This window comes from Poecile atricapillus, chromosome 12 (genome assembly GCF_030490865.1).
Source record: "Poecile atricapillus isolate bPoeAtr1 chromosome 12, bPoeAtr1.hap1, whole genome shotgun sequence".
NCBI lineage: Eukaryota > Metazoa > Chordata > Aves > Passeriformes > Paridae > Poecile > Poecile atricapillus.
Window position 1 is genome coordinate 13052605 of NC_081260.1, and position 13288 is coordinate 13065892.

A 13288-nucleotide genomic window follows, 5' to 3' on the forward strand; every position below is an offset into this window, starting at 1 on the left:
CACCCCTTTGGTGTACCAGCAGGTAGAGACAACAGAGGTTAAGAGGGAAATATTTAGCCAGCAGATTTAGATGCTATCAAGATGATTGCATAATTCTACTTTGACTCACTGCAATTTCATACCCAGGGATTTTTTCTCTCACCCTAGTGCCAATCCCTTTTGAAAGGAAGAGGTTGCAACCCACTGTAGTAGTGCAGAGGAGCTTGCTGGGAGGTTCAAGGCACAGACTTTGGGATATTCATAGAAAACTTACATTGAACCAATGGCCAAACAAGGGAACAAATGTCCAGAGGAGCTGCATGGGGGAACTGTCCTTAACCACAGAGTGTGATGGTGATGCACAAGCAGAACTGTGTGAACAACCCAGTCCACTTGAGTTGTCAGACACTTCCATATGCAAGCTGGCTGTCACCTCAGTCCCCCAACCAACAGGGACAACGCAAGCAGCAGCCTGACATCCTGCTCCTCCTCCCCAGATGCCCAGGCAACAGGAGGCCGCAGTGTCTGGGAGCACTGAGGCACCTACAAAGTGCCACAGAAACCAACCAAGAGTTCAGAAGCAAACAAAGAAATGCCCTGAGACTTCAGCCAGGTGCTGTGCCCAGTGTCTAGGCATCGACTTCAGCAGTTTGCAGAGGTGCTCTCAAAGGAAAAGCTGACTGCACCTGGCTGCAAGGTGGGCAGTGCTGGCTGTGTGCCAGCTACCTCCAAAGGGAGCTTCTTCCTGCAGCTCCCATGAGCTAGGCATGCCCTATGGAGAGCCAGTCTGACAGGACACACTGTGGACCCAGGGGCAATACTGAGACCAGTCATTTGCTTATCTGTCAGCAGTTAGCATCACTCAGCGATGGGAACTCAGCCGAGACTTGTTCATTATGGTTCTGACCCTGCATCACACTTAAAACCTCGGCCTCCACACAAAACCACTCTGCGTTTATCTGCTGCTCTGCTTAGCCCCAAAGGCTAAAAGTGAGATGGATACAAATCCTGTGGGTTCACAACATGCTGGGAAAGATCAGCATTGTTGTGGATTGGGGTCTGCAAGATGTGCATGTTACAATTACGTGCGCTGCAGGGATGTACCAACAAAACCAACTGCAATCTTACATTAGAGCAAAATAGCTTTTCAAAAGATTAATCAGAAAGAAAGATCTCTCTCTTTGGGAAACAAGCAGCCATAATCAGCAAATACTTCTCTCTCACGGGATTACAAAACAAGGCATGCTCTGCCCTCTGAGCCGAGTCATGAACTTTCCCAGCAAAGGGGGAGACAGAGCAGAATAACTGCATAGAAAACAACAGGATGGGGATTTTTCACATTTTTATCCCAAGGACAGCAAGTTCAAAGTCTCTGCACTTACCATCAAACTTCTTGTATCGGGAACTAAACATGTTTTGTAGGTGATTGCTAAGCTCTACGACAGCATTTCTGAAGTCATGTTTACTCTGCTGACTGTACTTCTCCTCCATTTCTTGAGAGCAGCATGTGTAGCCTTGAGAGCAGACTTTCAAATGGTCACCTGAAAAGCAGAGAAGAAAATATCCCAAGTTAAAAGGACTTTCTATGCCAGAGAAAAGAGGTCTCATGAGGCAGGGTGTGTGAAGATTTGCAGCACCATTTACTTGCAAGGAGATCCCCCCACTGTGAACACTGGAACAAGCACATCAAAACCTGATTCCTTAGAGAAACTTTTTATCAATACATGTAAAAAACCTGTGTCTTCTTACTTATTCAGTTAATAAACTGATACTCATAATAAACTGATACTCAATAAACAGATACTCTTCCTGCACAGAATAATTTGAAGAACCAGAAAATTGACCTGTTATTAGATATATTGTACATGGTAACTTGAATGAAATTTTTGCTGAGTATTTTAAGTACTTCCAGTTCATTCAGTTACTACACAACATCAGTGGCAATGGCCCTTTTCGTCCAGATAAGTGCTTTTTTCTTCACCCCTCCCCAGTCCAATTATCAGAGAAGTAGTCTCACTCAGAAGCACAGATGTCACTGACACTAAATTATACTTGCTTTATGCAATGGCTCATGAAAATGGTTTATATTTCCCAGCTCCTAATTTTGCAGTTTTTTGTCATCATCTTGGAGGAAACAGAGGGCTTGTTTTTGGAGACTTCAAACAGATTTTTTTTTTCCCCCCTTAAGATAATCCTTTCCTAAGAGTCATCTGGTTCAAGCTGGCTTGGTCAGAGGGATCATCACCAAGTGTTTCAGCATCTGCAACAGCTTCATTTCAAAATCTCTCAGCCAATCTGGACATAGGATCTGGACCCACATAATTTGCTTTTAGATGCCTTGCAGTGGTGTGGGATGAAGCTGTCCCCTTCCAGCAGCACCCGTAAAACGCCATTGTCAAGTTTTGTGGGCCAAGATAAACCCTTGGCACAGCAATCCTCAGCTCCAGCTCTCTGACAGGCCCCACCAACACAGAACCAACACAAAGTAGGTGGGCTGATACCAAAGTGGTTCAAATTTGGGCAAATTGTGCAAATCTTTGTCAACACAGAAGATACGATCAAAACAAGCAGTCAAGATGAGAAACTCATGTTTCCAAGTCAGATGGTATTTTAGAAGACACAGCCAACATGAAAGCTGCAGCCTTCTCTCCCATTTCACACCCTGCTGCCAGACCTTATCCTTCATTCTGAGGAAACAGATGGAGAAGGGAAAGCTCTTCCCTGCCTGCTCCCACCCTGGGAGTCACCAAGGACCTCCAACCACCACGGAGGTTCTGAGACTCGCTGTCAGAGCTGCAAAGGACTTGTCAGCCCTCATGCAGAAAATAACATCTTCCTGACAGGCAGTGCACCACACATTTAAGGAAGAGCCATCCAGCCTACCTGCTAGAGCATCGAAACTGGGTTTAGAGAAACAGAAGCAGGTTTTGGACAGTTCAAAGCCTGCCCATGGTTAACACAGCAGGATGATGCTCAGCCTGCCTTGTGCAAGATTTCTCCACAATGTCTTTTGCCCAGGTTGTGAACCTTTGTATCACTTTGCATGATCTTCTAGCCCAGAAAGGTGTCTCCTTACAGACTCTTCAGAGCCATCTTAAAAAAACGACACAAATATTTTTTTTTTCTCTCTCTCTCTATATATATACAACTCCTAAGAACCTCTCCTCCTAAAATCTATTTCCCTGTTGTGCTACAGGGTTTGTTTGTTTTCTGTGGCATTCCAGAGAGACCTTGACCAGCAGATAATTCTGACACAGCAAATTTATTGCACAAGACCATCCACTGCTCTTCAATTACGGAAAGCTCAAAGTCTGCTATGGGAAGCAGCACTGCTTAAGCCCAGCTTTTGGAAGACACAGAAAAATCTCACTGACTCCTTACAGATATATCTTTTTTTCACAGACTACCTCCTTCTGTCTCAGAGGAGCACCTCCAGCAGCAAATCCATAGCTCCAAGGGAGGCAACTCCAGGTAGCTTTGTAAGTCATTTAAAATGGAGGAAGGGGTGCATCCAGATCTTTAGATCCTGCCCTCTAAATTCACCCTGGAGCATGCCTGGGCACTCTTCTCTGAGCCCACCTTACCAGCAAGCATCAAAATAAGAAAGTGCCCAAGCATCTCTGCTTTATTTCACCTTGAATCTCCGCTCCAATTCCAACACAGGACTAAGGACTCTGACACAACATTAACCATGAACAGCAGCAAATTCAGACCTACTGATACCAGGATTTCATTTCCTAGTTACACTTCACAGACACTTCTGAAGTTTTTCACAGATGCCCTACAATCCCTAATACAGTGGCTTTAACAACTTCTCCAATTTATTTGTTATTTAAAAAAGCCCAGTGTATTTCACAAATACAGGTATCAGATTCACATCTATTTACATTATTAAACTAAAGTTACCATCCTGGCTAATGTTACAAAGCAAAATCATTTTCTCTAATCCCCTTTGTCCCAGATTTGACAGTGCCTCCCCAGGACACACGTGCAAAGCCAAGCAAGAACACTACTGACAGTAAATCAAGCTTGTACAGATCTCATTTGGTTGATCATTAAGAAATAATGCTCCAAAATGTAACTCAGACATTCAAAAATGAATGACCAAGCAATCTAATTATGGAAGATATTTCTCAGTCATGTCAGCACTATGTGGTCTTGGCTCATGATCAAGAATTAGCTCTGTCTGGAACTGAAGAGCTCTGGCTACTCAGTGCTAATCATAGGAGGATGCACTCAGCTACCCAGCGTTTGAAAAACAGAAAGTTTAGGTCTGTGGGCTGCTTTTCTTGCAGTTTTCTTATGCCACAGTGGGAGATGTCACTGGAAGACACTGGGGGCCCCAGTTTTCCCACACAGAGGTTTGTCCCAGGCACAACAGTATCCCTAAGGATACATCCAACACCAACACCAACACTGGCACAGTGGGTGAGAAATCTCATATCCGACCTTTTAAATCTGCTAGCAGAGCTGATCCATTCAGGATCCATCCACAGGACTCATCCAATGCAGACAGACTCTGGTGCAAGACATTATCAAACAGCTTTCAAACACCATGGTGCTACAACCAGGTTGGTTGGTTGAATGAAAGGGATGAAGGCTGAAGAGCTCCATGTGAGCACTGACCAGTTATGCACACACAAACACCAGCCTGGAGCCCAGATCAAAGCCAACGCCCTTTGTCAAACTGGCAGTGAACTCCTCTAAGGGAAATGAATGAAAAATACTCTTTAACACTTTTACTTAGGTGTACTTAGCAGAGATCTAATGTTTATGTATGTTATGTAGAGAACACTCATGGTGTGCGCTCACTGTCAAGGACACACTCGGCAATAATTATTTCCCAAGTTAAAACTCCTCAAACAATGCAACTCTTCATCTACTGTTGAGTGTAAAAACCTCGGCAGCTTTTGTAATTTATCACCATGTGAGCACAGCAAAAATATAACTCTGCCACAGCCTCCTTTCAAGTTAGGCTTTTTATTGAATTGTTTGGCAGGGTGTGCAATCATCACATCAGGGACTGCATGGCAAAAAGAGCTCAAGTAGCAGAGATTGACTCCAAATATCTACCACATATGCACGCCATCACCACAGCTCAACATGGATTTGCAGCAGATCCTTCTCATGGCGTGCTGCAGCAAGACTCTTTCTTATTTTATGATACATATGAGTACAGAGAGAGAAATGAGGGACCAAAAATTATGAAAGAAACTTGCTCCTTGGCTGGTTAACAGCACACCTCTGGGGAATGGAGGTGGTTGTTTAAAGACAGAAATGTAATGGTACATGACATTACCATCTGTACATCCAAGCAAATGCACTCAGAAAGGTAATCTTGCAAACTTATGACTTAAGCCATTACAGAAACACTGCATTTAGCAGACTCCAGGCACACAGTTTCTTCTAAATCAAGTAACTATTTTGCAATGTGTTGAAAAACAAGTTTTCATCAAATAAGTAAATGAGCAGCACAAACTCAGGGGCTACATGATACTGAAAAGCAGTTCTCTTTACCAAGTAATTTTCCTTGAGAAAAGACCTTTTCAAAATGTTGTTTCTGGATGTCTAGCACACTTTCCCAGTCTGTTCCTCCTCACCTTGCTCAAGTTCATACTTTAAGGACAGCTAACTGCAAAACTAGCTAACGCTCCAGCAGCGGTTTACTGGGAGGTGGGGGGTGAGTATTTCTTTAAAAGGCTCCCCACACAGCCCAGCCCTTCACTGGAGCTCAGTAAACAAGCCAGAAGTGGTTTATGGTCTGAGACGTTACTGCAGGACTTTGCTCCCATGTGAGAAATCAGGCTGGGGTAATGTTGGGTGGTGGAAGAGCAGGAGGAAAACACTGCTGAGGACCTGAAAGCAGGACCAGCATTTCAGCCTTGTGCTCTGCCTCTCCCCTCTAGCACACATGGATCTGTGTCATCTTTAAAGGAGTTTTATGACTTCCTCTGAACCAACTACCAAAGGAATCCCGGACTGTAATGCCGGACCCTAATCCAATTTCACACTAGACTTGCCTTCTAATTATCACAGAATATTAGGCTTCCACCCATCATATATAATTGACATGCTACCGAGGCTTTACAAAACCCCCAACAAAGATGACAAGAAACACTAGCATCACCCCTGAGCATAGCTCCACTGTTCCGGCCCTGCATTAGCAAGGGGTAAGAAAAAAGAAAAGCATGAGCTCTGGCAGAGTCATCAAGTCCCAAACTGTCCACTCAATCCAGTCACCTTTGATTTACTGAAAATACCAAAAATATCCCCTTTTCCTGGCTACAAAATTATCAGGGGATGGCTCAGTACCTCTGGGAATGGTCCATGAGCTCCTGTCCATCTTTAATGGTGCTGCTGTAATCCCTACAGGATGTCAGCACAGCCACAGCACAATCACTGCTTACACTGTAGTTAGATACCTGCCAACAAAGAACACCAGCAAAATGCAGTCTTGGCATTTAACTCTTTCCAGGTGAAATTACACTAAGCTGTGAACACCAAAGAGAGGAAAAAATATCTGTCTCTGAGGTACACTGCACCCCGAAAGCAGCCCTGCCACCTCCTCCCTGGCTGTCACACACACACACTGCTTCAAGGCATGCTTTCTTTCTGGCAGAAGCAGCAAACTTGAATTTTTAGTTGATGCCTCTTATCAGAACTCTCCTTTTTCACTGGGTGGTCAGAGCTCTCCACTTGCTTTAAAGCTGTGCTGCTGTCAGCCTTGTGTTTATTTTACTGAGGAGAATACTCCTGTGGAGACGGTCGCGTGCCAGGAAGGAAGGGATGTAAAACAGCATTGAGGTCCTGCTAACAGTGGTGACACATCCACCAAGGGCAGCAGAGTTAGAATCCTACGCTCACATCCTACAAATGACGCAGAGCTGCTGGTACCCTCTGATCAGAGCAGGGCAAACCAGGCTGGCACACCTGGGGCTGTGCTTCCCTTGATGCTCCTGAGTGCAGTGTTACAACCATCCCAAACCCTCATTTCAACTACACACTTCCAGGAGAAGCACTTTGTGCAGCAGCCTCCCTACACCTATCACCAGACACGAAATAACATATCCCATTTTCCAATGTGAATAATTTCCCATTCCGATTCTAAAGGCTCATGCAACCAGAGCCAGCTTTTCTTTTTTCCCTCCTCAAAACATTAGCAACTCCTATCGGGATCTCACACCAAAAAAGCACCAAAAGAAAGAACACACCCTATGTTCCTTAACTCAGGTCCTCACCATGAAGGTAAACAGCCAGCACCACTCTCCATCCAGGCATGGGGCTCCAGCCCTTTCACAGTCACAGAAGATCTTGGTCCTGGATTCAACCACCATGGATTCTCATCCCCACTTGAACCCTTTTTCCCAACCACCCAGGACTTTTTAAGCCAGAAGACATCTTCACTATGTAGTCAGCTCCCAAAGCTGATTAGTAGGGTTATGGAAGTACCACTGTTTGGCACCATGAGCCAGCATGCAATATATTTAATATCCCACCCAATTAGCAACCGTTTTATATAAATGGTTTATTTGCCTTATTAATGTTAAAGCCACTTGTTTCCCCCGCACTTCCACTTAGGTTATTAATCAATGTGCATTTCAGTTTTTTGCTGATTACTCTAATGGCACCAAAAAATTCCCCAGACTCACAGAGAAAGCTTATAATAGTGAAATGATTTTCTTTTTTTTTTTTTTGCAAACTTGTCAAGCAGTCAAAATACACTCTTTGATACCCAAACCAAAGCCCTTTCACCTACACTTAACAACAGTGAACTATTTTCAGTTGAGCTTTACTGCATCTGTTAACTCAGCTGCTAATCCATCTTGCAGGCATGGGAATGGCAGTGCACACACAATACCTCAGTGACATACCTCCCTTCAACACAACAAATAATCCTAATTATTTCCATAGTGCGTACCTACAGTTACTTAAAATATCGTATACAACAGAGGTCTGTCTGGCTTCTATTTTTCCATTTTGCTTTGTTGACAGCTTTTGGTTCCCAAATTTACTGCCAAGAGGGTCAGGGAGTGCAGAGAACAAGAGAGATTTATATCCATGTGTGTACATTAAGCCAAATGCACATTAAGAAATTTAATTTTCTACTGGAAAGAGCAACTTAGGACATAAAGAGGCCTCTTGCAACCACCCTCCCAGGTCCAAATAACCACTGCAAAGCTCATCCTGGACCTGATGACAGAGCCAGTCCCTGAAGGACCAGGTCTGGGTAAATGCTGTCTGCTGAGGTCAACTGGAGTGGTTTTGGGATAGCCCTCCTGGGCAGTGATAGACCAGAAGAGCCCTTCCCACACTCCTAACCCAGCTCCTCAGCCCCAAACAAAAGACAAAGATCTGTCTCTGCTCTCCATACCAGCCCAGAGAAGCACCACTGGTCAACTGAGATCCCATTCTGCCCAGCACTCAAACTGAGGTTGGGGCAATGGAGAGGTTCAGGTGGAAGACCCCAAGGATGAAACCCAAAAACTCTCTACGGCACATCTGGGCTGGGGACTCTGCCCTTTGCAGGTGATGTCTAAGCAAGGAGGATGCAGGATCTTGCCTTCAGTGAGGTTTAAAGAGTTCATTAAAATTTAAAACCCAGCTCACCTGAGGAAAAATACCATCACTGCTTCATTTCCACAGCACAGCCAACAATTTCCTACCCGACAGGGTGGCCCGAATACTGCAAGGTTTTACGCCCTGGAAAAATATGCCATGATAGAGCCTGCTTTCATTCCAACAAACAGGATATTGAGTCAATTAGTGGCACACCAAACACAAACCAGACAGATGAAGATAATACATTTCTGCAAACATCAAAAGAGAGAGAAACCACACAAAGACCTGAATATACAAATAAGGCAAGGGGGGAAAAAAGAACATTAAAATATTACATAATTAAACTTATTATTTAAGCAAATCTGAAAAGGAAATAACTCTGGCTAACTAGAGGATTCTCCCTGGCTCTAGCTAAACAAAAACCTTCAATGAAAACCATTTTAAACCATAATTTAAAAAACAAAACCAAAAAACCCTCCTCAGTATCTCTGAGTGAGAACTTAGGAAATGCAAATTCTCTTTATTATCAACTAATTCTTTAGGCATGAAACAGTTTTCATAACATGTCTCTGCCTACACACACTAAGTGAGTGGTGTTATACAAGGGACAAGGTATGCTGAAAATTACTGGATTTTTCCCACTTCTCTGGTGAGGAGGTTGGATACAGATAGACCAACCCATCTCTGGGATGGCTAAGCCCCTCCATCAGCTACCAATACCTGCAGTCATTAATTCTTAACCTTTACCTAAGGGTAAAAGTCACAGGAAAAAAGAAGTTGCATACAGCCAGCAATCAAGACTACAAAATTCAACAGAGATTGGCCAGCAGATTTTACCAGGGTAATACAAAAAACCTCACTAAATATAATTTCATGCAATTCAATGGGGCAAAAGGGGTGGCAGGAAAGAGAATCCATTTGGAACAGCAAATACACAGAATTACAGAAGCCTCAGGCATAAGGAACAGCAAACAGAAGAGATGTGGCTGAGAGACAGTTACTTTCGTTGTGAGACTTCTCGGGTTTTTTCCTCAAATTCCCCATTAAGAAGGCAAAACAAACCCAAAAAAAAATTGCCTGTTTGCATTTTTTTTCTCCCCTAAAGCTTTCGGCTATTTGCTAGGAAAAAAGCAGCCTTTGACCAAAACTGATTCCATCACAACCAATGTACTTTAAATTGGAGTATTTTTCCTCCGTAACATTTACTCCCTCCACTTTTGGCCTCTCTCCCTCTGCATGCCCCAGACCCTCCAACCAAGCACCTCCAGGGATGTTCACACCAGTGCAGGGTGGCACCACATGTGGGCAGGCAGGAAAAAGCAGAAATATGCCACTGGCAACCACTTTTTTAGTAATTCTTTCCTTTTCAAACACAGCTGATTCCAGTGTCAATGCACAAAAACGTATTTCAGAGCCACACAGTAGGTTCTTGTGAGATGCACCCAGGCTCACCTGCTTGTGCCAGCAGACTGGTCATCCCCTGGCAAGTCCCAGATCTGGCAGCAGATGACCCTTATGATTCTGAGGATCATGCTTTATGTAGAAAAATACCCCAAGAAATTACAAAACAAATTCAGAAGGATGTAAGACATTAATGGTTTTTTGGAGGCACTCAGTAAGACAGATCTCACCTGACAGTTGCACTACCACAGGAAGCCACTGCTCTCCCAACCGGTGGCACTGGCACATTTCAAGGCAAACACCACTGCCCCAAGGCACTGGAACTGTGGCTGTGTGGCCAAAACCCCTGAACATCCCCCCTTTCCAATTTTATCAGCTATGCAGGAGCTCAACAGAAGTGAAGCTTTTCCTGCTTGCACAAGCAAAACCACACATGCAGCACAAGACAAAGCAGAGCTACCATTTCCATGAGTTCCACAGCAGTAAGAGCACTAAGGGCATGCAAATGGGCAGCTGTGACCCAAGCAAGAAACTTTTTAAAAACCCCAAAACCTGAAGATGTTTTTAATTCCTCAAATAAGAAACAAAGCTTGTGGAATTCAGCCACAATTTCCTGTTTTCGACTTAAAATAAAATTAAAAAAATATCCCACGCTTTATACAAACAATAATCTAATCTATAAATTGGAACAGAAGAGAGATGTTAATTAACTTCCAGAGAGATTAATTCCCTATTGTGGGGTCCAAAATAGGCACTGCGGAACCTGCTCCAATTCTGACACCAATTTTACACAGAAGGGGGAAAAAAACCCAAAAAACCAAGAAACAAACAAACCCAAACAAAAACACAAGAATAACTGCAAACAGCTACATTAAAGGGCAGTGTATTAATAAATACACAAATATCTGGGAAGTAGCTGGGCGATGTTTTCCACTTGTAAGGACACGCTCCTTCACCCTGCCTTGGGTAGTTTTGGACAGGGAGAAGAGTAAGCTGGATGCAGGGCTCAGCAAAGAGCCAGGACCAGCCAAAGCCACCCAAAAGTCTTAAGTACATGGACAGGAGGACTGCTTTTACTCCCCTTGCTTTGACAGCAAAAGCCATGTGAACTGCTTGTCCCACGCAGCTGCCAATAGCAGAGCTCTCTTCCCAACAGCACAGGCAGCCTGGACTTCAGACCAGAGCACCAACTCCCTATCTCCTTCCTCCTGGTGTCCTACATGCCACCAGCCACCCACACCCAGGCCCCCACTGATCCCAGGAACACCACTCAGGGAGGGAGCAAAAGTGAGCCCAAGCTCTGCACCAAGGAAAAAACCCTATCTTCTCCATTTGCAAGAGTATTGCTTGCTTGGGGTTTTTGGAGTCAGGACTTGTGGTAACTGGAAGTATAAACAAAGAAGATGACAAGGTTTAAAGGTGCAGGTGTGTCAAAGTCCAGCTGTAATCTAACAGCTGGGAAACCAGGCACCTATTGTGTCTCTGCATACCCCCAGTGTCACTCAAGGCACCTCTGCACAGGACAGAAAACTGAGCTTTGGACTGCTCCTACCAGGAACATCAAAAACCCAGCGCCCAAGGAAGAATGAGTTTGCTTGGGCAACTTGTACATCCACACCCGCTGAGAATCACACCTCTAGTGCCCCCAGACCCCACTCTGATCCCCTCCCTTGACACAAGGCAAATAAACAGGGGTTTGCCTGGAGGGTCCCACAGCCTTGAAGGGCACCATCTCTCCATGCTCTGGCCTGGACACATGCAAACTTCACTTTCTTCCAGGTAGCAACAGATCTTCCCCAAAGTGCAGAAATACAATGCGAATAATTCTTTTTGGCCTGGCTGCCCTCTAGTACCACTTGATGATGGATGGTTGGCTCCAGACAGCATTTCACACACTCTGGCTCACTGAGGATGAAGCCTGAGGGCTTTTGCTTCTTAAATCCCCCCCCTTATTCAAGCTCAGAGATACCCGTGGCCTTTCTGCAAGACCTGATAACCAGCCTGACCTATGAGGGGCGGCAGGGTCCCCTGAACACCTCCAACAACATTCATGCCATTGCTCAAAACAAACTCCTTGGCACGCAAAGTCCTTCGGCAAGAGCCTCCTGCCAGCCCCAGGACGAGCAGTCAGGGGACAGCGGCTCCCTGCACAGAGCAGCAGTTGTGCAAAGCCAGCAAAAACAGAGCCGAGGCACGACGAGAACCAGCACTTGGAGCATGCTTCCCACCAACTGCAGAAATATTTGCTCTAACAGCCTTGAAGTCTTCAAGGGAGAGCTCAACTTTATTTTCGTTTCCAATCCGCTATTTTCCATTTCTCCACACACAGCAACTAAACCAACCAAAACCTACCTGAGCCTTCCACGAACAAGGCCCCAACTACCAGACCTTCCCCCTCACAGAACAGAGCTGCTCCCCGCACGGCCACATCCTGCCGCCCCTCACAGGACAATTAGCCTTAATCCTCGTTAGTTCTGTACGTTTCCTTTAAATCCTGTTACCGCATTCCTCCGTGCACTGGAGCGCGGCCCAGCCGGCCTCCTCCAGCCTCCTCCGCGGCGGTGACGGTGACCCCGCGGTGCCTCCCGGCTCCTGACCCGCCGGAGCTGCGCGGGTCCCAAGGGCTGCAATGCTCCCGGACTAATCTATCTTCACTGATTAGTTCTTAATCAGGAAGGCAGACGTGAACAAAGGGTGCAGATGAAAAGAGAAACGGGGAGGGCGGGGGTTTAAATAGGAGAAAAACCAAAGATTTTCTTCAAGGAAATGTTCCCCTTTGCTGCTTTAGAAGGCAACTCTGAAAACTTAGTCCAAAAGCAGCGTTTGAAGTCTAGCTACTTTCATATTTATAACGTTTGAGTCACTCCAGAAAGCCTACGCCAAAGCAGACCAAGTTGGACTACTCCAGTCATTTATTTTGGAAGTTTATCCAAGCCTTGGTTAAAGATAAACAATGTGCCTGGATGTGAAAGAACATCAGAGCCAGGCTACCAGAGCAGTGGGGAGCTTCCACCCGATTTGATAGCACCAAGGCACGAGATGGTATCAGTACAACCCAAAATGTACTTACTCCTTCCTGGAGAGGCATGGGAAGTACTTGTTTGTCCTTGGGAGGCATTCCAGCCATGCTAATGTTATGCAAAGATTCAGCTTAGAAATCTCAGGCACAATCAAGGCATTTAGATTTGACTCATTAATGGCCAACAGTTAGTAGGCTGGAGCTGAAATTTCTCTCTCTGGGGACTTGAGGGTGTTTAAGCCAAATCCATAATATATATATATATATGTGTGTGTGTGTGTGTATATATGTATGTATGTACAAAATACAGCTGCGCTGTTGATTTGTTAC

The 13288-nt window shown here is 44.9% G+C and overlaps 1 protein-coding gene across 1 annotated transcript in view; it reads right to left on the minus strand.

Moving 5' to 3' along the window:
* The window catches only part of GPC4 (glypican 4), a 67280-nt gene that overhangs the window by 35484 nt on the left and 18508 nt on the right, over positions 1–13288 (minus strand). The window contains exon 2 of the mRNA XM_058847870.1: positions 1362–1520. Within this exon, the coding sequence (XP_058703853.1) occupies positions 1362–1520 (159 nt within the window). The remainder of the gene's footprint in view (positions 1–1361; positions 1521–13288) is intronic.